At 39.6% G+C, this 24115-nt stretch overlaps 9 protein-coding genes across 9 annotated transcripts; 5 read left to right on the top strand and 4 right to left on the bottom strand.

Annotated features, from left to right (window-relative positions):
- Positions 1 to 829: 829 nt before the first annotated feature.
- Positions 830 to 1198, top strand: VTP21DRAFT_408 (uncharacterized protein; the record flags this gene model as incomplete). The annotated part of the gene is made up of 1 exon (XM_069394451.1): positions 830 to 1198. One exon carries the CDS (start codon positions 830 to 832, stop codon positions 1196 to 1198), a length of 369 nt encoding a protein of 122 aa, XP_069256787.1.
- A 550-nt stretch (positions 1199 to 1748) lies between these two features.
- On the bottom strand, positions 1749 to 3038 carry VTP21DRAFT_407 (uncharacterized protein; the record flags this gene model as incomplete). The annotated part of the gene is made up of 3 exons (XM_069394440.1): positions 1749 to 2371; positions 2447 to 2721; positions 2809 to 3038. The coding sequence occupies 3 exons, from the start codon at positions 3036 to 3038 to the stop codon at positions 1749 to 1751; spliced, it is 1128 nt and encodes a 375-aa protein (XP_069256786.1).
- Positions 3039 to 3554: 516 nt separating this feature from the next.
- On the top strand, positions 3555 to 4734 carry VTP21DRAFT_406 (uncharacterized protein; the record flags this gene model as incomplete). The annotated part of the gene is made up of 2 exons (XM_069394429.1): positions 3555 to 3787; positions 3852 to 4734. The coding sequence occupies 2 exons, from the start codon at positions 3555 to 3557 to the stop codon at positions 4732 to 4734; spliced, it is 1116 nt and encodes a 371-aa protein (XP_069256785.1).
- Positions 4735 to 5352: 618 nt separating this feature from the next.
- Positions 5353 to 7713, top strand: VTP21DRAFT_405 (uncharacterized protein; the record flags this gene model as incomplete). The annotated part of the gene is made up of 8 exons (XM_069394418.1): positions 5353 to 5361; positions 5463 to 5525; positions 5977 to 6138; positions 6207 to 6390; positions 6531 to 6741; positions 6823 to 6895; positions 7029 to 7242; positions 7316 to 7713. 8 exons carry the CDS (start codon positions 5353 to 5355, stop codon positions 7711 to 7713), a joined length of 1314 nt encoding a protein of 437 aa, XP_069256784.1.
- Positions 7714 to 8130: 417 nt separating this feature from the next.
- Positions 8131 to 9445, top strand: VTP21DRAFT_404 (uncharacterized protein; the record flags this gene model as incomplete). The annotated part of the gene is made up of 3 exons (XM_069394407.1): positions 8131 to 8226; positions 8368 to 8919; positions 8990 to 9445. The coding sequence occupies 3 exons, from the start codon at positions 8131 to 8133 to the stop codon at positions 9443 to 9445; spliced, it is 1104 nt and encodes a 367-aa protein (XP_069256783.1).
- A 259-nt stretch (positions 9446 to 9704) lies between these two features.
- VTP21DRAFT_403 (uncharacterized protein) lies at positions 9705 to 10553 on the bottom strand (the record flags this gene model as incomplete). The annotated part of the gene is made up of 4 exons (XM_069394396.1): positions 9705 to 9807; positions 9873 to 9902; positions 9970 to 10088; positions 10146 to 10553. The coding sequence occupies 4 exons, from the start codon at positions 10551 to 10553 to the stop codon at positions 9705 to 9707; spliced, it is 660 nt and encodes a 219-aa protein (XP_069256782.1).
- Positions 10554 to 11953: 1400 nt separating this feature from the next.
- VTP21DRAFT_402 (uncharacterized protein) lies at positions 11954 to 12643 on the bottom strand (the record flags this gene model as incomplete). Its single annotated transcript, XM_069394385.1, has 1 exon — positions 11954 to 12643. The coding sequence occupies one exon, from the start codon at positions 12641 to 12643 to the stop codon at positions 11954 to 11956; it is 690 nt and encodes a 229-aa protein (XP_069256781.1).
- A 126-nt stretch (positions 12644 to 12769) lies between these two features.
- Positions 12770 to 13797, top strand: VTP21DRAFT_401 (uncharacterized protein; the record flags this gene model as incomplete). The annotated part of the gene is made up of 6 exons (XM_069394374.1): positions 12770 to 12929; positions 12990 to 13089; positions 13180 to 13302; positions 13365 to 13446; positions 13519 to 13664; positions 13734 to 13797. The coding sequence occupies 6 exons, from the start codon at positions 12770 to 12772 to the stop codon at positions 13795 to 13797; spliced, it is 675 nt and encodes a 224-aa protein (XP_069256780.1).
- Positions 13798 to 13898: 101 nt separating this feature from the next.
- On the bottom strand, positions 13899 to 23783 carry VTP21DRAFT_400 (uncharacterized protein; the record flags this gene model as incomplete). Its single annotated transcript, XM_069394363.1, has 13 exons — positions 13899 to 14251; positions 14314 to 14775; positions 14849 to 14990; positions 17232 to 18179; positions 18236 to 18322; positions 18453 to 18568; positions 18664 to 19257; positions 22117 to 22239; positions 22325 to 22606; positions 22723 to 23044; positions 23133 to 23427; positions 23499 to 23700; positions 23774 to 23783. 13 exons carry the CDS (start codon positions 23781 to 23783, stop codon positions 13899 to 13901), a joined length of 3936 nt encoding a protein of 1311 aa, XP_069256779.1.
- Positions 23784 to 24115: the final 332 nt, after the last annotated feature.

The raw sequence follows: 24115 nt of genomic DNA, 5'->3' as shown, positions 1-24115 counted from the left end.
CTTCCGAGCCAAGGCGATCCAAGCACTATTCCGTCGGTGCACGGCGGCAACTAGACCGCTTCTTTGTGTATTAATGCGATTACACCACTGGTTAAAATGCCTGTAATTGGAATCCCTGGACGCGGAGCTGTAAAAGCCTTAAACACAACATGCAATGGCCTCTGACCAAACCCGATAGCGGCCTCGGCAATATCAGACAGCCCTATGCTATATGTCAGCGTTAACAGCCATGGGCGGGAGGTGTGATGCGAAATCAAGACGACTTGGCTGCTTTCCGGGGAAGGAATTAGGGTTTTTCCGACAAAGGCGATTTCTTGCCCTCCCATCCCTTCGTAGCGTGCCTCCGTTCTGACCTTTCTTCGCGCGCCACTTCTCTTCCCCTCGCTTCCCCAACTCTAAGCAGCATAAACTAAAGATTGTGTACCTACTTTTATTTTTCGGCCCTGTGTCACTCCCAACCAAACTTCCGTACGACCAATGGGTGAATATGGGTGAGCTAAGAAAAGACCTTCAGAGAGACCTTCACACTAGAGGGAAGGGTCAACTGCCTACCCGAAAACCTTAATTGATAACCTTTACTGCAAGAAAATTTAGCGCAGCAACGTGATTGAGCCGCGCCTGTGCCTTGCAAGTCACGCCCTCGCCTCTCTCTCCGGCTTTTCCTTTGTTCTTATATTCTCTTATTCTCAGCTCTCTTTTGCTTTTCTTTTTCCTCTTGCTCTTTCTCCACTCATTTTCGGAATTGCCCCTGGGAAAATTAGCTGAATTGATTTGCTCCCATCAAGAAAAAAATCCCCTTTGCCAGTTCATTCGCACCTTCTTTAATCTCATGGGTCAAGCCATAGCACTTCCGTGTCCTTATTGCCATGACAGTTTCGTCGTCCCTGAAACTGTCCATGAGCACATCGTCAAACACCATCCAACCTTCCCGGATGTTCCACTCTCCATTATCTGCTCGGCTGGATACACTACACTCGCCAAATCTGGTTACTTCTTGCAGGTCCCTCCCCAAGAGCCACCCAAAGCTCCTCTCCCACCACCCGGTCCTCCCCCTCCTCTCTATTGCTTTAATTTCTATTCACCTGGTGGGCTACCAATGCCACTGCCACTACCCACCCAACCGCCATCTGCCCCCCCTAAAACTGATGCAAAACCTGCCGAGGAAAAGAAGAAGCCCTATTGGGGTTTTCCAAAGTAACTGGCCTTTGCGATTAGGCTCCTCATTCTTCTAAATCCGATCTCTCGGAGACTCTTCTTTTTTTTTACCTCCATTTTTTTTTTCAAGCCTTGATACCTCTATTCACCTTGCACCAGAATTATTTTTTATCTTTTTTTTTTGCCTGTACCTACATTCGGCTATGTATTTTTTCCCTCTATTATATATTTCTTTACAATTGTTTAACTTTTTTACATGGACGCATTTTTTGAGCATATGATATTTCTTTGACGGTGTACATTAAACATAGCGCCATTTTTTCGTCTTTTTTTTTTGTCAGCTTTTCGATGTAATAAATGAGTTTGTGTGGACTAAAGTAGATTTTTTTCTTTTTCGAGTTGGTTCTTTATTTACTCGCTAATTTAATATAGCGAAAAATAAATGTGTATCACGGGAAAGAAATCAAAATAGAAATATAGGCTAGAGATGGAAATGGGAAATCAAAGCTAAAAACCCATATACCTATATATATCCATATAGATAAAGGTATACAGAAAGATGGAGGATGAATTTAGGTAATTTTTACAATATTCTACAGGAAGCTAATCACCAGGCATCCTACATATACGCTTAAAGCTACCCATCCAATTTGCACCACATCATTTCCAATTCTTTTCCAAATTCGCTTCCTCACAAATTGCCACTTGTTCTTTGCCCCATCATCCAGTTCATTATGATGTAGGGGAATATACTTCTCGGTTTTTCTCCGAAATACAGCAAGCACCACGAGATTAATTAGGAGTGCTAGTGCGTAGGTGAGGAAGATTTCGATCTGATTTGGGAGTGGACAAAATGCATGACCGACCGAGCTGGAAAAAAGCGTAGGGTCATGTAGAGAAAGTAGGACATACCCCGGGATCTTCACTCCCATTGTCATACTAAATGAGCTAACAGTGATCTCTTTGGCGCCATGATCCTTCCACGAGTGCTGCACTTCGCAATAATCGTGATCATCTCCGCTCAAAACGAGTGATGGCTGAAGCGTGGCTAATATCCGTTGGGAAAGGGTTTGATCTATCAGGTTCTGATATTGATAGCCACTCCCGTTCTCAATCGATCCAATATGTGAACGCTCCGGGCCACAGTAGCTTCCCGACGGTCGATAGAGAGGGACATGAGTAAAAAGTATACGAGGTTGAGGGGGGATAGAGGATTCTAGTGAAATGGATCTCACATTGAAACTCTGATCTGATCAAAGATAACGATCTGGGTATATTAAACGTATCTCACCTCTCCCAACTCTCTCCAATAAGGCCGCGGCTTCCCTTCTTATATTCGCCTTCTGACTACTCAATGATAATGTGTCCAACACCACAATAGAGTGGTTGGCTAGTTGGATTTCGTAGTTTAACTCTCCAAACGATGCGCGATAGCGCTGTACAGCGAGAGGGACTATGGAGTCTCCAAAGCCAATATCATGATTACCGGCCATGAAGTAATATCGTGGAGAAGGTGAAGAAACTGGGCGAAAAAGGTGCCGAAACCGATGCAGCTCTTTAGCATAGCTAAGTTACATAATAACGAGCAGGCATGTAACCATGCTAGGGTTAATTCCGAGCTATAAAACACTGAATCTTATTTTGCACACATACTCTTCTTGCTTTTTGATTTCTCGTCCTCCATCCATCAAATCCCCTAGAAATATTACCGCATCAGGCTTCTTCCGCCTACTCAAATGCCGAAAATTTCGCCTCATATACATATCCGAGTAGAATTTCGTTATTTCTAGCAATAAGCCCTTTCGATCATAAGAGTATTCATCGGTAATCTGCGGGTCAGCAATGACAGCAAGATGATACGGAGGATGCAGAGAAGAAGACATATCCGGCCATTGACAGCTAGTGACAGCAAATAAGAAAACTAAAATTTCCTTATAAAAAATAAGTAATCCCCAACCAAGTCGGGAGTATGTAACGAGAGGATTCTTGATGTTAAGGAAAGGCAGAGTATTCTCCATAATAATAATACCTAGCAACCGAAATGTTGGTGTTAATAAATCAATATATAGGGTTTTAGATAAGCACAAGTATTTGATAATATTTATAAATATATAATATAACCTATATATATTTCCTCCTAATGAATTATCACTTTTTTTTTCTCAAAAAAAATGCTCTTCTTTTCAGCCATTTTTTTTTCGAGATTTTCACTTCAGATTTCTTGGGGTTACGTGATTGATAGATTGTAAGTTTGAACTGGACTTGATCGGGCAGAGAGTTTAATAAACCTATCTATCGAATGAAGGGCTATCACATTAGAACGTGATATAAGCCACAAAAGATCCTAATTTTAGGTTGCGATATAATAATAAAAACCGCCTAAAAATATATACCATATTATGTCGTTGACAAGCATGATACCCAATCCATCTAAGTTATTTCGTTTGGGATGGGCGGTTATATCTATTGCTCTTTTCCTCCTTCCGAGCTTTGTACGTGCTAAGGCGTGGGGTGATTCTTGCGACCCTTCCCCCCGATACAGCGACGCCTCCAAGCACTATATCGACGATTGCCAAAGTCCTATGCTTGCATGTGATGGTGAGAATAATACGTGTGTATACAAAGGATGCAGGTAAGGATAGGCAGACCTCGTCTAATCTCGATGCTAGCTGAGATTTCTTACGAATCTATATTAGAAATACAGATTACTTACCTGAATGGAATCTTGTCATTCCATTTCCGGTACGCTGTCCCAGCAACACTTCTTATTGTCCCGACAATAATCTACATTGTATGCCCCTTCGTAAATTCAACGAAAGCTGCGAGCCCTCGCGTGATGATGAGTGTGAGGGCAAATTTGGAATCTGTCTGAACAACAAGTGCGCGCTCAAAATTCGAACTCTCAATCAACCATGCGTGATAGACATTACGGAATACAGGCGGATGGGATACGATGGAGAGCATTCAATCCTACAAAGAGTGGTGCGAGATGACTGTGCTCATGATACGTTTTGTGAAGATTCGACTGGGAAATGTATAGAGGCAAAGCCGCTTGGGGCACAATGCGAACAAGACCGAGAGTGCATTTCGGACGCGTGCAACGAGGCTGGCGTATGCGATCATCCCCTCGATGCCTATAGACAAGCACCGATATGGGTTTTTGTGTTGATTGGCGCTGCAATCCTATTTTTCGTATTGCTGACTTTGCTACTCCTCTGGGTGTTGCACAGACATCACCGACGGCAAGTACACAGAAAACGTGCCCGATTCTTTGAAGAGCAAGAAGCCTTTAGACAGATGCTAATGCCCGATGTTACAGAGGGGAACATAACCCTCTCAGTCCCTGGCACACCGAATCTCAGAGGCCACTCTTCCATGAATAGATCGGCGAGTTCTCTTAATTCACTTGACGATTGCATTTTTAGTGGGAGCGATAAAGGGAGTACCAGTAGACTTGGAGCTAGCTTCGCAAAACATTCCTCATTAGATGTGGCGGAAGAAAGGCAAAGAGGATCTCCGTCGTCACGATACTTGTCGCTGCCTCCTCTAATCTCGAATAATAGGGCTTTCGATTCATAAATATAATTATATACTCATTTTTATTTAATATCCAACAGGCTATCTTATTTCTCGTTTTACCTTATTTGTATATCCCCCATCTTATGTGCTATATATTTTTGGATATCTTCTTTTGATTGAGGGCATTTTGAACACTTATCATACCCTTAGCGGCAAGACAAAAGAGTAATAGAAAATAGGGGTTAAATATCATCGATTTTCTTGATTCTATATTTTACCTGCCTTGGTACTATTCGAGGTAAAAATAGCAGCTTTAAATAATAGCAAATGGAGTAAAGAGGACAACTTTTTTCTTTGTTCAATGAGCTCCCCCAAAGTGGTGGATACCTAATATTTTATCAATCTCATGAAAAACAATAACGTTTTTAATATATGTTAATATGCACCGGGTTATTGACCCATTCAGACTTGTTAAATAAAGCTTTTTGCATAGCAGTTTCATAGGAGATATAATATATATTCTCTAAACATCCAACGCGTAAATCACTTTCCAAATTCTTACATAGTACCTTGACTGTGACTGCTTTTGGAATTAAACCATAACGCGACCAAAGTGGCGAAACATATCAGTTGTAAAATATTGATAAAATTAAATAGACAAAATTCTGTCGCGACAACATGACAGAGGTGAGATCTTGGACGTCTATTCTAATAATGATAAGAATAATCTATTAAGTAGTATACACTAATTGCATTCATCACTTGGTGTAATTATGATCACTATTTAGCAAGAAAATGGAGCAGGAACAAACAACGCAAAGTATGGCGGCTGTATGAACAATTGGAACAAAGTATGCTACACATTTTCAATCGGATAGATACACGAAATTAATTAAGCATTTTTATGATAGAACTGCCCTTGTGATTCTTTTAGACTCTACAGAAAGAACGATATTTGGGATGCATTAGTTTGTGCAGAGTGGGTATTTCCGAAATTTCTTAATTTTCTTAGGTTAAATCGTCCTACGCTTACCCATTTAGTCGACGGGATGTCAAATTGACACTTTCTCGGATGAAATGTTTTTGCCAGCACCCATTCGAGGGGCATTCTTGGATCAATGACGCGTCTACAAAAATTGCAAGGTCATCTTTTGTCCCAACTCTATTACAGATTATCCCCCTTCGAGATTGTCGAGAATTATCTTTAGCAATTAGAGGAAAGAGAGACCTGAAGCATTCTGTAAGCATAACTTTATCTAATTTGACCCCAACTCTAGTTTGAGTAATTCTTTCTCTTTTTAGGAGAATATCTATTTCAGTTCCGTAAGTGACTCGCGCCTACACTTTTGGTCAGATTCGACAATTGGCACCGGAGAAAGAAAGAAGCTAATAGAGGGCCCCATATTTGAGGCGCTTGATTGCCTGGTCTCTCCATCTCCATTATTTCGAAGTGATTTTTCTGTGGTAGGTATTTCAACCTTAATTTATATCATTTGGACGACTTAAGCTATTTCATCGCTTCTACAATTTAGGAACTCTCAGTTAATAGAGTATTAGCAGCAAATTCGCAGTGGATATGCCAGTGGCACGAAACCAGCGATATGCTTCTCCTGGCTCTCACATTAGAGTTTGAAATGAATGGGATTTTGCCAGTTTATGTCTGCGATTTTTCTCAAAGACGAATGCTACCTCTTAAGTTCGATTCTGGCTTTCAAAGTAATGTTGAAAATGCAATCAACTGGTAGGTATCGTTGTATGATTTTTGTTTTGCCTATTTCCACATGTTCTTAGTTTCTTTAATTTTTTATTTTCAAAAAGTGTGTGCTGGCATCCTTGTTCTTCCTTGTTCATTGTAGCGTTAGGCAGTCGTCTTGCAATCTATACTTGCCATATTCTTGATGAAAAACCTGCAAAGACGCCCACTCTCAATGAAACGGATGCGTTTACGCAGATTCCAGAAGGAGAAGAACCTCAAGGCCATTGGTATCGTAAAAGTCCTCTTTTATGGCGGTCCTCTGGCAAGAATGAGCCTGAGATCACTGCAGTAAAATTCTCAAGCGATGGAAAGTAAGTGCTTTTTTCAGTATACTTCTCATGGCATTGTCATAATATCCCATTGCTTCTTTTGATTTACGCGAACAATTGCAGTATGCTCGCTGTTGGTCTTAAGGATGGGTCAGTTACGGTCCTATCAGTAAGGATTCAAAAGCGGGGGACACATGTGATTCATAGTGACGAAGTTGATTTAACAGTTACATGGCAAAATTGCATTGAGTTTGGAGCAGTGATGAGTATATGCTGGCAAAAACAGAACAGGCAATTCGAGAAATTTTTGGTTCTACTAAATTTTTAAGCTAAAGCAATATTACCATAGATTCCTGGTCGTCGCCGGTCAAGACGACCGCATCACTCTCTTTTTTGATCGGAGCATTCTGGACAAGTATAGCTCACAAGCTACCAAGAGAAGCTTGGCAACAACTCCTGCAGGTAATCCGCCTAAAAAACGAAGCAAGCTGAAAGATAAGCAGACACAAACTCCGGTAGTGGGTCAAGGCATTCTAAAGTTCTGTAAGTTTGGCGTCGGTGATACTCTTACTTTTCGACGCAAAATGCTCATAATTTCGTGTATATTTCCCCTTAGTTAACTCCATCACCTCTCCGAGCGGCAAAACACTATTTACCTCCAAGTTGCAGCTCGCACGCGTGCACACTTCATTCATCACAGCGCTGGCGCTTTCTGACGATGGCAAATATCTCGTGAGTGGGGGATATGATGGGCAGCTCTATGTGTGGCGTATCGAAGATATCCTTACACAACATCAACAGGATCTGCAAGAGCCTTTAATCCCTGCCCTCTCCATATCTATTTTCGAGAGACAGATATTCGACGTACATTTACGAGGGGATGTGTTGCTTGTAAAAGTGAATGGCTCCGAGGAACGCGATCTATCGTTGGAGGCGGGTATGCCTGCTGTGTTTGTATATCGAGTACCAGAGCATTTCGGTGAAAAGGAGAATGAAAAGAGCGAAATAATCTGACCCTTACTATTGTCAACATTGTAATTATTCATGCGTACTTATTTCGGCAAACCTTAATGTGGAATTGTGTTCTTTTTATTATTCCTTAATATTCTCCAACATTCCTTCCTGCCCTCTTACGCAACACGAAATTCTTAAGCAACGTCTTGCGCAAAACAATCGACCTCCACTTCGCTCTGGAAGCTTCCAGCTGACGTACTAAAATTTTTGTCAGCCAATAGGATTCGACCGATGTGAAATTATTCCGTAGTCAGTTTGCCTACGACTGCCAAGAGGGTTTACGCGGCCTCCAAATGAAAGCTCTAATATATAAGGGGCTAACTGAAACGGATTTCCCCTCATACTCCTTCAACTCTTTTTTTTATCAATTCATACAATAAAATAAGGAATCACGCTTCTGTGAAAAACGAATTCGAAATGGCTGTCGTCTCTGTCAAATTTATCTTGCGCAACAAAGCTCGGCGCATATCGCTTGACACCGAGAACACTACTTGGGAGCAGTTGAAGGAGAAGGTTAGAAATTATTCATATCCTCCATACCGTCCCAGGTATATCCTGGACCTTTTATCTCCTGGAGACTTTTAAGTCGCGGATATAGCTCAATAGCTGATACTTAAAGATATTCTTGCTAACTCCTTTTTTTTTCATTTCAAGCTCCGCACACTCTTCCCCTTGGTGACCAACCCTACGCTTCAATACCATGACCACGATGGTGATATTATTTCCTTGGATACTACTGAGGAGCTGCGCGAAGCTCTTGCCACAAATATTACCAGGTTCTATCTTGTCAGCTCCGACTCAGAGGGGTGGGATTTCGTTGCCGCAGGCGCACAGACACCTCGTACTGAAGTGACGGAAAATTTTGTAACTCCAGCCCCGGAGCAGGAGCGTGCCGAAGGAGAGAGTAATGTGAATGCTGGCGACTCCGAAAAGGGGAAATACAGAGCAGTGACAGTTGAGGATGTTGCCGAAGACAATGCCACACCCATGGAAACTGAGGGGGTGGCAGCGAATCCTCAGGAAGAGGGGAGTTCAACAGGAGAAGCTAAAAACTCTGCGAGTCAAGGAGAAGGGCAAAGTACCCAAGAGGGGGAGCCTCCCTTTGTTAAGCTGGCCCGTGAGGTAGAGGGATTAGCAGAGCGGTTTAGAGACTTGTTGGACCAGAACCCCGAAATCATTGAACGTATTAACTCTATAATGAATCACGTAAGAAAGCATTTTAATTCAGCGTCATTTGTTTCAACAAAGATTTAACAAAAGGCACCCTTTTCTTTAGGTTGCAGAGAATATAGCGGTTAACTTCGATGTTCAAAATCTTGAGCACTGGCTGCAGTCATTGCAGAATAATGAACAATATCGTCAATTTGGAGGATTCGGCGGATTTGGTGGGCCCTGGTGGGGTCGTCGCGGTTGTCATGGCTGGCAAAGAGGATGCGGGGACACATACTTTAATCAAGGACGCCGATTTTCTCCAGGAAGCGCCAACTGTGGATACGGGAGATTCGGGGCTACTGGATCCCAGCATCAGCAACAACAGCAGCAAACTGCTAATTTTGAACAAGAAATTGATGAACTTGTGAAGCAACTTCATGCGATGGGATTTTATGGCGAAACCGATCTCGAAGATTTGCTTCGACGCTACCATGGAAACGTGCCACGAGTTGTGGAGGTGCTGGTGAATAGGCGCAATGAAGCGGAGAAGCAGCGTGAATCTGGAGAAAAAAGCCAGTAAACATCAAAAGCATTCCATGAAGTCAAGAATATACTTTTGATTGTAATATTTTTTGTTCCAAACGACATTATGTAGCGAATCACTATTAATTTTATATATATATTTTTTGTTGTACTATGGTTTCATAAGAAATATATATCATGAGGCAGAATAAAATAAATTTTGTAAATACTATTAACATTGAATTAGGTCAAGAAAGTAAACATGAAATTTGAAGGGGCATGAAGAAAAAAAAAATATAATCTAACAAATCGATTCTTTACTGCCCACCTATAATTCCAATAACAGATCTCCTTCTTGTTGGGGTATGCTCAGTCTTCTTTGATTTTGCTACAATCACAGGACATTCGCAGTGATGGACCCTAAATATTTGCAGAATATGTATATATAATCCAGGGTGAAATATTCAATAGCAAATGGTACTTACAAATAACTCGAAACGCTTCCAAGGAGTTGACTAAGCAATTGAAATATGTACATTAGCGGGAGAACGTTAAAACATGACGATCTAATTATCAGAATACCTCTTTAATAATCCTCGTCCCCGAGAACCGACGATAACCATGTCAATATTTAGCTTTTTCGATAATTCTACTAGCTTTTCCTTGGGGTCGCCTTTGAGCACCCACACTTGAGCAGTAACCTATATAATATGATCTGGTGAGCCGAATTCTTCAGATAACTAGTTACAAGAGCATACCCCAAATTCGACTAGACGTTCTGCTAGAGGCCGTAGCATCTCTGTTCCTTTTTCCTGCTCGACCTCGCTCATTCGCCGTCTAAGCCCATTTCCAACAGCATGATCTCTAAAGTCGGCGCGTATAGGTGTTCCAGACCGCTCCACGGAGGTTGCAAGAACTACGTGATCTGATCCTGGACGAAGGAGATTCTTGATGGACCATTCAAACGCTTCCTTTGCGAAGTCGGAGCTGTCCAGACACATCAGTACGCGTCGCCTATCATGGGGTTCGAGAGAGGGGCGACGCTCCATTTCCTGCTGTGCTGGTTGCTCACAAAGTTTTTGTAAGTCTTTCTGATCTTGCTGGCCCGGCAGCTCGGTTTGCTTGGACTGGTCCTTTTGCTCGGATGGATTGTTCGTTCCAGGCATGATATTAACGTAGAGCTTCTTCTCGTGTACTCTTTACTCTTGGGAAGAAAACGACGAAAAAAAAAATGGGCATAATAAATTAGAGAGTACTTGTGGCGTTTGATCCAAAACACATGGGGAAACTGAGAGATCGTCGAGAGAGAAACTAAAATATCCGTTCCCTCTTCGCCCGATTTCAATTTGGAAAATCAAGCAATTAAGTTAATTGGCGTTGATTTGCTATTTGGAACTCCTCCCTTTGACCGTTAGACTAGTTAAAGGGTATTCTACTTATGATAAAACTATAGGTTATTCAAACAATCCCCTCACTAGGGGAAGGGTTTCTTGGCCCTCTTTTTCGCCTGTAAGGGTGTAATTTGTCTTAGACTGTAAATTTAAATAGAGATCCAGCTCTCTTGGAGCTAGGGATATTCACCATTGAATCAACTCTCGTATATCCAAATATATGGTTGTAATATAACTGATGCCTTTAATTCATCTCCCTATTCCTATAATATGCAAGTGCTGTGACACCTTGCTGTCCCCTATTAATGGGGCTAGAGCCATTTTGCCTATATTAAGATTTTGCCGCCAACATCTTTTATTTTACTATTCCTGATTTTCCGTAATCTTATTCTTCTATAGCAACTATTTTATATGAAATAAACATGGTGCTCTCAGTTGAACCGAGAAGCAATTTGCGCACTGACATTTTTTTTTTCACTCACTTTCGGGTAGATCCCTATTGATTTTCCATTTAAACCATGCAACGACTAAAAGTAAACCCTTGGGAAATGTTAATCCAGATAAGGGTCCTGTCTATTTGCGAAAAATAATGAGATAAGGGTGAAATAAAATAAAGAGTATAGGAAAAAACAAATGATAAGAATGGGACAGTCTTTGGAATACGATTACGAATACCTCCAAATAAAATATTTTCTTCTAATAACATATGATCCATTATTAACTATAAAACGCGATTTAAAACGTGTTGTTATATAAAATAATACAAATTCTCAATTATGATTCTTATATTCTATTTTTCAGAATGTGTTAACCAATCCACGACTTCACAGATTCATATTTTATACTCTGAAAATATTTAAGGGCTATATTGAAGAATCTTTTTTTTTTTTAAAAAAAAAGGCACTTCAAATCGTATTCTGCATCCCCATTCTCTCATATATAATATTCTATTCTATTTAATAAAAAGGCTAGTTTAAGAGGGAAAAATATATTGATTTTTTTTAACGTGCCAACTAGGCGAATTGATAGTCATTTTTAAATATGCTTTATGTTTCTCATGCTTGATACATATTCATCGTACTAAATATGCGATCGTTTCTCCTTAAAATGAAGTACACAGCAACACTTGGAACTTTCCCACATACACTATATTTTACAGTATATATAGTAATATGCTATGGCTTCCGGCCAATTGCAATAACAAATTCAAATTCAATAAGGTGTTGCCCGATTTGCTTTGGAAGCACGAATGCTGTTTCTACAATAATGTCCACAAATCCTGCTCCTATCAAGGCATCCTCAAGTTCCTCAGGAGTGAATCCGCCACGATGGTAAACATTACTATGTGAATTCGTAGAGGAAGAGCAAAGGAAGTAGCTACCGTATTCTTCTTTTCTGCGTAAATCCACGCCCGCAAACCACCCACCTGAGGAGATGTGTCTGGACAAACTTTTCAATACCGAAGTTACATCTCGAATATGATGAAGCGCCTGAAGCGTCACCACACAGTCAAATAGTGGCTCTTGCGTTAATTCTGGCGGGATTTCCGTCGAGCTTATATCTAGGCATACAGCTCGCATTTCCTCAGGAGTTACACCATTCTCCCAACATATTCGGTTAAATTCCTCGATCATTCGAGGTGAAGTATCTACTCCTAAGATGTAGCTTGTGTGCTCTGCAAGACGTTGTGAGAGTAAACCTGTGCCACAACCGAAATCTAGGAGACGGAAGTTATGCAAAGGTAGACGCTCAAGAATCGCATTTGCGGCCTTCGAAGCAATGCGATTTCGGATCGGCCGGGTATTATAATTTGCTGATGCAGAGTCGAAATAAGACGTCGAAGAGCAGAATTCGGAAGTAGTCATTGGATGCAAACTTGGTATTCTCTCAGATATGAATTGGATGGCTTCGGTTGTGACGACTTTTTATACGTAGGACGCTATTCTTAATTTTTTGTATTATATATACCTGGTTCCAAGGAATTAGCCGTAATGTCCACACAGACTGGCCCCGCGCCTACATTTGAGTGCAGTCTTCACGGCCTGATAGACGACACTCTTCTTCCAAACCTTCTGGAGCGACTTAAAAGTCTGTGCGGTCTATCAAATGAAGAAGATGTATATGAACATGAAATAGTGTTCGTGCCGGCTGGTGAGAAGCTCAATCATCCCATACCAACACAAGAGCTAACTGTGAATCAAATGAATATAGTTGAGACCCCTATCGGACCCGCAAGAAGTGAAGACATCGTTTTAAGATTAAGATCTTCTGTAGTGAATGAAAATCTTAATGATTTAAATATAAGAGAATGGTATGAAATGATCGTATTTCTTCCGACAGTGTAACATATGACGTGAGAGTAAACATATAAGATATTAATCGCATTTTCTCATACATATAGGCAATTATGTCAGTTTGGTCCTCCAGAACCTCGTCTTACTGGCAAAACTGTGACCGTACGCCAAGTAACCACAGTTAAAATAAATGGCAAGGTATTTGATTTTTTATCTTTACTAGGGTATAGGTAAGTACTATTTTTCTATGAATTCAAGCGCATAATCTTCAAAAGTTTTCAATTTGATTCAGAATGTCATTCGAAATTTCTCGAAAAGGCTACTGCTTCGTCTTTAATGATATTTTACGCATCACGGTTACGCAGTTATTTAGGGTGATAAAGACTATAGAATGTTTATCTGTTTAATACTCAGTACTCACTGCTTTCTTTTTTAATTTATCATAGCTTGATCAAAAGCATGACCTATTATCCGCTCGACCTCTTGGTGGAGAAAACCTATGGCTGGTGGAAGTGAATTCGATATTAATCATACAGGAGGCGGTAGTGAGAATGGCTGAGCAATTCAAAAGCTTCAAGATGATGATGACGGGGTAAGGAGCCATTCTTCCACCTTTTGTTTTTATTTTTGAACGCTTATCTTATTTTTTACTGTTTTACAGATTGGTGGATTTAGAATATGTTGATCACCGTGCCCTTGAAAATCGCATTCAATATACCTCTTAATTTTGTATCATTACAACGTGTTTTTAAAAACTAGAAGCGATAGTTTTTTTCCTTAATAAAATCATCTGCTTATCGGATATATACAGCATAAACTTAAAAATCTATTCCACGATATCTCCATACTGGTTGGTGCGAACACGAGATCCTCTTCGCACTGCTTCGGTGTCTTCTACAGTACGCGGAATAGCATCTGTTTGATTTTGAGGGTCTCTAGAATACAGAGTGTCGGAGGTTGAGAAAGAAGATGACCGTGGCAGAGAGGAATTTCCATTCTCGGAAGCATTTTCTCTCCCTGTGTCTGACTTATAGGCCTTCTCCCGAATACGATCCCAAGCGGATGGGGGCTGACCTTGTTCAAGGCGAATTTGTGCCCACCGGGATCGAGATTTATTGTCTTCTTGACTTGTGTTTGCGTTTATGTCTTGCCATTCGCGTCGGAATAACCGTTCATCTTCTGCGAGTAAATGCATAATGGGAATTAGTGCCTCATAAATTAAATAATAATAGATCGTATACCAGTGGGGGGTTCACTATCCCCAAAGAAACCGCCACGACTTTGTGATTCTTCATATCCTCTATCTAGCGCAGGCTCAGGTTGCTCGGATACGTCGGGCATACGTTCTCCTGCTCGTTTGTATCCTCTCTGTTGTCTCTCCACAGGTTGTTCCAACCCTGGTTGCTGATTTTCAGATTGAGAACCCTCTAAAGGACCAGCACCTGGGGGAGGGGGTCTCATGCTTCCCATCCTCTTTTCACGGATAATATCATTTTGAATATCTCGGATCAAGCGGATCAGGCGGTCTGGGTTAGGGAGGGACTGTATAGTTCGTATACCCGCCATTGAACCACTAAGAAAACCGATTTGGGCACCAATCAGCAGACTACCAGCAGATAGTGCAAAAGTTTGGAAAGGGCTAAACCGCTTTCTCCTTGCAAGTAAAAAACCAGTAAGTGCACCCGTAAAAGTTCCTATGGATGCTAAAGAAAAGCGCCGGTGAGCTTTGCCATTTAATCGTGCGTAATAATCGATATTATAAAAGCATGATCCTACTGTGAGTTGAAACTTGACTCCGCGCTTTTTCTACAGCCCTGAGCTCCTCTGGGGATAATTCATACGATTTTACACGCTTGATAACTCGATCATACGCGTTATCCTGTGAGGTCATATTGGTATTTAATTGTGCGAATGCGATCTATAATCAATTTATATATTAGTCTGGGCGCAAAAGTTCAATCTAAAGGTGACTCGAATTAAACTGCGCCACAAATCAGTAAAGATAGTCAAGACAAGAAAGAAAAAGGTATTCAAAAGAAACCGGAGACAATTGTTGTATCATAAAAATTCTTTCATGTCCACTAGAATCCTGATAAATGCGTTTTTCTGATAGTATATTTATTAGTGTACGGCAAACGCTGGCAAACTCACGGAAAACTTCGACTTCGTACTAGAGTGTTCCGCCGCCCAATATTGAAGATTGCAATAGATGTCTAGCTTCCTAACGTGACTGTGTCCATGTCAAAGGATTTTGGGGCTAATGTGTTACCAGTTCTTCTTGCACCCTGTCCTCGTTCCCCAGGTATAACAATTCTTTTCTAATTTACACCAAGAGGTCCAATGCCAAATCCTTTTCTTCAGCGATTGCGTTGTTAGTGGAGCTGCTTAGATGGGTCGCATTTTAAGCAATTGTGGGCAAACTCGCAGTTTTTATAAATAGTGGCTGGAGAAACCATGCGGCTAGTGGATAGTGGGACATTATTAGGCTTAGGTTGATGCATTCACTCGACATTTTTCACTTGTATTGCTTAATATTTGTAAAATTGGGTCAATTGAGGTAGGTATAGGGATGCCTTTTCTTACGTCAATCGTGGGACAAGGCATTCGTAGTTTCTGCACCTGGCTTTGAATGATAATATCAGTTTAGTCAATATATTGATCTGCTTGTAAACAGCTCCACCTAATGAGATCCCCATTCTTCTTGATGCTTTTGAAGAATTTATGGTCGATAAATCAGGATTGGCATGCTTCTAAATCACTCGGGACTAAGTTGATGCTTATATCCATCCTTCCCCGGATGTGTTCCGCTATCGTTTGGATGTGTATCTCCAAGCATTTTCTCCAAATATTCCGCACAAGTGAATTGAGGGGCGGAGAATGCAATCTCCTATTGTTTTTAACACATTCTAATGCTGCTGTGTTATTTATTCCGACAAAAAATGTTGTTCATTGCGGAGTAGGAACATTTTGGGGTAGAGTATAATCTCTTTCTCTTCCTTCCAGTTAATGTGTCGATCCGTTTGCAGTGACCATGGTCCTCCTGTTATCACTGACAGATATTTGTAGGTCAAACCTTCGTTCGAGACATCGATTATAGCGTAAATACCTGCTATTAGAAGGTATTTTACAAGGTGCCGTGTGTTGCAATAATGTTCATAATCAATCAAATATGGAAGTATTCTCTTTTACTAAGATATTTTTACGTTTTTAAACGGTTTTCTGAAATTTCTTGGTAAACTCTATCTAATTAAGCCACTTTCCTTTTTAGGATATTTTGACTAGTTACACACTTAACTTTGTGATTTTTAAAAGTTATTGATTCAAATGAATAATTTGAGTTATTGTTTAGCCTGATTTGTATAATAGTGTATCCTCGGCCACAATTACATAAGGTTTGTAGTTTTCACTAGTAGCCTCTATTCAATGATTCTCTGAAATATAAGTAAGCGTGCTTAGATATGTTTTAGATTTTTTAACGAGATTCTAAGGTATAGCAATTAAACATTTTTCATTGCTACTATTAATGCATTTCCAGAGAAATATAGAATTTATAAATGAGGGATTCATTTGTTTCTACGTTAACATTCTTATACTGGAATAATACAATATTTATCTAATCTCTATAGATTCCGTGCCTCCAGTTGCTCATAAGAGTGATATTCTCTCTAATCACCGGGGCTCTCTCTGGTTCATGAACAGTGTACCCATACACTCCCAAAGAGAACCATTTCTGGACCATCCCTTTACCTTTGCCTCTTCAAAGCATCAGAAGCCATATACTATATTTCATTTTGGGAATATTTGTTTTGAAATTTTATTCCTTTTCACCGTGTTCTATTATATATATCATGTAAAATTTCTATTTTATTAGATATCAAAGAAGGACTTCCTGAAGGAATCCCTTAAATGTTGAAATCTTTAGGCTCTATAGTATAATCATAATCCACAAATGTATAGTTGATAAAAATAAATAATAAGTTGAATATTTGATTAGATGACCTAGGACAACTCTGTTCAATTCTGTGTAATAAGCTTGGCCCTAACTCGAAGAGAAGAGCGCTATATACAAGTAGAGAATTACATTATTTTAGAATTTAATTGTTAATATATACCTCTTATAATGAATTATAATAGGGCGAGAGTAAAATGAATGACTTACCCTTGCGCGAGTATTACGATACTTGGCCCGGAGATTAAGCCAAGTTTCACCCATGTATTCTTCCATTAACTCAGTCTCATTTCCCCATTCCACTAACATAGCGAGTTTTGCGATCCATATCTGCCACTCTTTATCACCCATAAAAGACTTTATCATAGGTGACTTGCTCGCAATAAGGCGTTTGGCATATCCAAGATATGGGGTTTCTCCATCATCAGGAAGGGCAGAAATCTCATCTAACTGATCCAGTATTTCCAAAATGCGAATCTCGTCCTTATCGTAAAGTGCTTGATACAGTTGTTGACGGAATTCATTGTGTTGGGTCGTAATGGAACCTTCAAAGAACATACGATCCAAGCGGCAGAGGAGATGAACACCACGGCCACGAACAGAAGCAGCGGCTTTATCACGGAGACGCAAAATCTCAGGAATGTTCTCCTCAAGATAAGGGCCATGCATACCAGTTTGGTGGTCCATGTAGCGTAGGATCTGAGCACCTCCAATGCCCACACCATCGACGCCTGAATAAACTACTTGCTCGATGTGGTGGAATTTGAAACCGGCAGAAAAATATGTAACGAGACCTAGTTCATGAGCACGGTGAACAAGCTCAAGCATATTTTGGAATCCAAGTTGCTCCAAAACGCATCTACTAGGATATGAGTCACTTGCACCATCCCAGGTGACCTTTTCGAATCCACCCATGGCTGCCAGTTCAATACCACGTCGACCAATATCCATTTGATCAGTTAAGTAAGCCGGACTCTCTGGAGAATGTGGTGGCAGATCATCAATTAAAACGGTGTTCAGATTGAAAGCGGAGGAGAGATACTGTTTGTGGTTGCGGAGAGTGTGTCCTGATAGAGCTTTCATATATCTAACCATCTGAGAACTCCTTAGGCCATCCATCGCTACCTTGCACTCCGCGGCCCCTAGTTGAAATGCGGACTAACAGAAATAGTTTAGAAAAATATACATATAATAGGTAAATATCTAAAACTTACCGAAGCCGCTGCCGAGGTGGTGTTTACCACTTTAATAAAGTCAAGATCAAACTCTCCGAAATCCTTAAGCATACGCCCTACAAAATACTATATTGAATATAAATAAATTAAATTTCGAAAATAAATGTTAAGAAAAATCTGATGTTTTTATAACGAGTGCTTAATAAGCCTAAATTATAGAAGCATATCCAAACTAAAACAACTCTATGGTACCTACCGTTGTCGGAGCTTGAGAGCCAACATGCAACCTGGTTTTAGCGAAATCAAGGATTGATGCGATGCGATAGGATTCTATCTTCTTACGAGGGTAGTGGTTTGGGCGTTCCAAATGCTCTGGATAATTAAAATGTATAAGATGTATGATGTAATCCTCGTTGAAATAAGAAGAATGAACTGTATATTTATATTAAAACAAAATGGTAACTTACCAACATGAACAATTGCTCCCCTCATCCATTCGTTGTGTCGCGTGGTACCGAATACATGGCCATCTCCTGGATCCGTTAAAGACATGTACGTTTGAGTGTCCTTACGAAAACCAGAAGTGCCCAAGAAGCGGGCATGGGCTTGCTTGGGGTTTTCTCCTTGGGCCAGCTGTTGATAAGCGACGTGAAGGAGAATATATTCTGTTGGATGGAGTTGACGGGACTCGTCTCGAGCAGTCTGGAGTATATTAGATACAGAATCAACTAAATTTTCACCAAGTGGCCTTTCCCAGGAGAACATAACACGGTTCATTCCTTCGTCAATCAAAAAGCGAGCCAGACAATGTTGCACGGCATCAAAGGTAAGATCAATGGGTGAAAGTGACTTAGGATATTTCCAATGCTCATATGCGGCAGATTTTAATTGTATCGCCTCAAGAATTGACTGCATAATCGTTTTTGCACTCTGTGAGACGAATACATTCTCGATGATGGTGTTCGCCTGGGTAGCAAGATGTGTTTCTGCACTATCAACAAACACATTAGAGACAAGACTATAGAGGAAATCTTTGACCTCCTCGGCTTCATAACTGCCGCCTAAATAAATTTATAAAGAAATATTAAAATAAAGTTTGCAAGAGATAGTAAAAATAGTTGGAGATAATTTGATAATTAGCTCCACTAACTTAAATTAGCTGTCATGCTAAAATTTTTTAAATTTTCTCTAGTATGTGAATAAATAGATGTACTTACTATAAGGAAGCTCAGAATTAGATTGAAACCGATGGTTAGGGTCATGGGTACACTCGCTTTTTTCTTTGGCAATAAATAAAAGGAGCAAGACATCTTGTAAAGTCCACACTGCAACTCGACGTAATCTGCCAACTCCCAAGGTTAAGAGCCCCTTGGAAGTATCCTTGCCAGATTTTATCTCAAATGATGCAAATTCCTTGATGAGGCGAGAATAAACATCAGAATAAATTCGTGTGTCCCCTTGAGAATATTCTTTCGCTAATATTTCAGCCTGGACTGCATTATTCCCATGCAAGTGCGCACGATGGTTAAATTCTTGTTTCATGGCGTATAGTTTAGAAGCGATAAAATGTAGTGTGATATTTCGTAAAATAAAATATTGATTGCAGGATGGCGGCAATGTCTGAAAATCATGAGCTTTTATAGGCTTCAATATTGGCGGGGGGGGGGGGGAGGAGGCTATGACTTGGTTGTCTTTGCTTAGTGACTGAATCATTGCCTTAGATTAGACATACCTTTACAAAGTTTCTATATTCTCCTTTTTTTATTATGGCTGTGCAGAGGCTATGATGAAAATGACCCAGCACAGCCCTAAGAAAGAAAGATTTGTAATCGATAAAAAAACTCTTGGTGATTTCGAGATAAAGTTGAGCTATAGCACTTTTTTAAGGTTACACTCTGGCAGGTTTTCCCATATATCATTAGTCCTTTTACTTTGTTTAGAGCCCGCATTGGATCTCTTGGTAAAATTGCATCAATTCGATGCGACACCTTATTATGAGAGATAGGGTGATTCATATTAAAGCATGATCGGTAAGTATTAGGTTAAAACTCGCAACATACTTTTCGTGATTGGACCATCTCGTTTGAATTAAACCGAGGGTTTTACTTTGAAGTTAGTGCAGATAATACAGGAATTATTAATGTAAAATATATTATATTCTTAAACTGTGCTGTTCATAGTGCCAATGCTTTTTTTCGTTCTGTTAAAATATGAAAGCTTCATTTAGATTAGGATATTTCAATCTTTTTTTCTCTTTCTAACAATCAGAATAATAGTATATACTTAGTCAGGAGATAGAAAGGGTTCAAAAATGATAATAGATATGGGAACAATAAGATTTATGTTGCCGGGCCTCTCCCTGCTGTTCAGCCACACTAAAGTGTATCTATCGTGGTATTGCAATCAAATTGCGCCATGTACCACTTTAAACTCTAAATAACACTCTATAAAAAATTTTAAATTTACAAGATATCCAAGCAGCTGTATTCATACTCAGTTTATGTTGAGTCATTTGTCAAAACCTACCCATGCTTACCGAAAAAACAACTATTGAAATACTTTATACGTGTTGGCCTTTTCTTTCTTTCTTGGCGTTTGTCATACTTTACGGAATAACTGGAGGACGGATACTGGGCTATAGCTCCAACTGTAGCAGCAGAGGTTGTTGGTTAGTAGGATTGTTAATGGAAATGATATATTTTAATGCCTACATTTGAGTAGTGTATATCTAATATCTTTGTATATTGTATTAGGGGTTGAAAATCTTGGGTTTAGTATGTTTTTCTTTGCACAATTAACTTATACATAATTAATGTGGTCTCATTTATTTGGAATCTTTTTCGTCCAATTGTAAAGCGAGATCAGCAAATAAGGAAAATATCCCCAATAACTAACCCGAACACATCTACGAGACATTGAGGATTTCACTTATCACATATCCCCTTTGATAATGTTGCTTTGCGTTATTTTAATCCTGTATGTCCAAATCATCAGATTGCGTCTGGCAATTTCCAGTAGAAATTGTCTCCTCCTTCCTATTATTTTCCTTCCTTCGCCACCAGAAGACTGCAAAACCCTTAGAAATCCTTAGCCTTGATATTGGTGATCTCTTCTACCAGATGGTGGAAAAAGAAATTGGTAGAATTTGCTACGAAAATAATATGTTATTTATTGCAATACTCGTGCCCTGTATTATAAGCATGGCTGATCAGTGACGAAGATTTCTGCAAATTTGCTCGATTTAAAGTAAATTGCAGATTAGTTTCAAGTACTAATCAATATGATATTTATTTGTATTGATTATGGAAGTAAAAATTGGTGATAGATTCTGGTTCTCGGCAGCAGTAATTGTGCAGATGTTATCTTATTAAGACCTTTATATGCCATTCTTTATAAAAGAGTTGATACAAATTGATACTTTTCATTATAAACTCAATATTCCTATATGAACTAAAAATTGGAATATCTTTGGAAAACTAATCGAAATTCATGTTTTATTAATGATACATTCCAGCTATGTCAATATCCCTCAGTGAAAATGCACGAACAGCCCAAGATTGGTATGGAAACTTGAAGCGCTACGATGAAAATTTATTGAACAGTTGCATATAATTCTTTTATTTTCTCTATACCATCGCATTTTTCTTAATAGTTCAGCAATAATATATATATAATTAATATAAATTAAATGGCTTTCAAGAATATCAAGGATAATATTTTATGGATAAGAAATAAGTAAGGTATACTATACAATTCTAAACATCATATAATAGAGTTAAATCTCCAAAGATGATAGCCCTGATCCTAGTAAACTTGCTCCAAAAATTAAACCTTAGCAAGTATCCGAGAATTCCGCCAAAGTTTGGTATGAATAAGGCAGAGTGCTCCTACCACCAGGGTAAAACCTGCAAATAAAATACCTGGAGTATAGGAAGTATTGTTTGTAGACTGGAGTAAAGCTGCCAGAATACTTCCTCCAAATGTAAGTGGGACCACGTTAAATATGTATAGGATACTGAGTGCGGATCCGAGATTTTCAACCCCTAATACAATATACGAAGATATTAGATATACACTACTCAAATGTAGGCATTAAAATATATCATTTCCATTAACAATCCTACTAACCAACAACCTCTGCTGCTACAGTTGGAGTTAAAGCCCAGTACCCGCCCCCAGTTATTCCGTAAAGTATGACAAACGCCAAAAGAGTACCATAATTGTATGAAAATGCCCATATCAAAAGACAAGTCAACCCGGACAAGAATACTGCCGTGAACTGCATATTTATACGACCATAACGATCGCCAAGATAGCCAAGTATTACACGGCATATAGCGTTGATTCCGCTCATTATTCCAACAAAAAGCGCACCGGTTTCTTTAGAAAGTCCAATGAATGTAGCATATGCTATGAAATTAGAAATTAAATGAGAGATGGTAGTTAATATCTTAAAAGGACTTGGATATAATGAGTTATATCTGGGATAAGAGATAATCTACGAACAATGAGTTGCTTTCACTTACATGGGGTATAGAAGAATGGTAAAGCATACCCAAAAAGATTAATAAATGAAAATGCTATGAGGCTCAGGAATCCGGGAATCCTTAAAAGCGAAACATCAAAAGATTTGTTGCCAGCTCTACGTTGTGAAAGTGGAATTCTAGCTCTGGCGAAGAAAGTTGCCATAATACAAAGAGCAAAACTAATGAAGGCCATAACACGGAGACACCACCGGAATCCCATAATATTGATGAGATGGCGAGCAAGAGGAGCAAGGACAAGTCCTCCAATTCCACTTCCAGATGAACAAATACCCACAGCTAACGCACGTCGCTTTTCGAACCACTATATGAAAGATTCACACACCGAATTATAGCAAAGTGGTTTGCAGATGTAGAAGTTGGGAGATAAGTTGATAAAGGTTTTTTCCTACCTGAGCGGGAAGTGCAATTGAAGAGATGAAGAGCAGTGAACATCCAATACCGAAAACAACAGCTTGGGTGAGATAAACGTGCCAAACTTCAGTGGACAAACTAGCTAAAGCAATCCCAAGAGGTGCAAGCACACTACCGACAAGCATAGGTACGTGATACCCAAAACGAGCAATTAGCGGAGCAGAAATAGGACCCATTGTAAAGATAAGGCCCGTGGCTAATCCTCCAACAAAAGAGAGATCAAACAGAGTAGTGTTTTTAAATTCTCTCACATATTGTTCTTGAAAAACGCCCCTATTTAAGATTACGAAGAGGATTAAATTTTAAACATTCCTTACGATTTTATAATGGTGCTTAAAACAAACCAGATGGTAGTAGTACCAAAAGCAACAAAATTGATTGAGAAGCTTGCAAATACTACAAGCCACCCCCAACCGCCGTCAGGAGGCGGTCCAATATCCTTCTCGGGCTCAAACTTTTTTTCATAGCTGGCTGCCTCCAATTGTGTATCCGATAATGAGCCATTGGTGGATCCCTTCTCTTCGAGATCTTGAGGAGCCAAATCTCCTACAATTGAGTAAGCATTAGTTCATTGAGATCTTTTGATGCTAAAGCTCGATTCAACTATGGATAATTTTACTTGTGGTCATTTTTTCTATTGTGGCTTAAACGATATATTTATAAATAAGATTATCTGAGTATATGACGATTGCAACGTTTGAAGGGTAAATAAATGTGATAAAAAAGAGCAGCAGAAAATATTCATAAAAAATAAGGAAAATTGGAGGGAGGTGCTAAGGATTTAGCAGAATAAAAGGAATAACGAAGTCCTAGTATATATAGACAGCTGCAATTTTAAACTTTTGGATTAGTAATTAATCCGATTTGTGACCTACATCATTATCTTTGGCTGTGCCGGGAATATATCTAAATCAGACTAAAATAGGGCCCTGTATTGCAACACAGGAAATTGAGTCAACGT

The sequence above is a fragment of the Calcarisporiella thermophila genome, assembly GCF_041956535.1.
Source record: "Calcarisporiella thermophila strain CBS 279.70 unplaced genomic scaffold VTP21scaffold_1, whole genome shotgun sequence".
Classification (NCBI taxonomy): Eukaryota; Fungi; Calcarisporiellomycota; class Calcarisporiellomycetes; order Calcarisporiellales; family Calcarisporiellaceae; genus Calcarisporiella; species Calcarisporiella thermophila.
The sequence above is the reverse complement of the archived record's forward strand: the minus strand, read 5'-3'. Positions and strand labels throughout refer to the sequence as shown.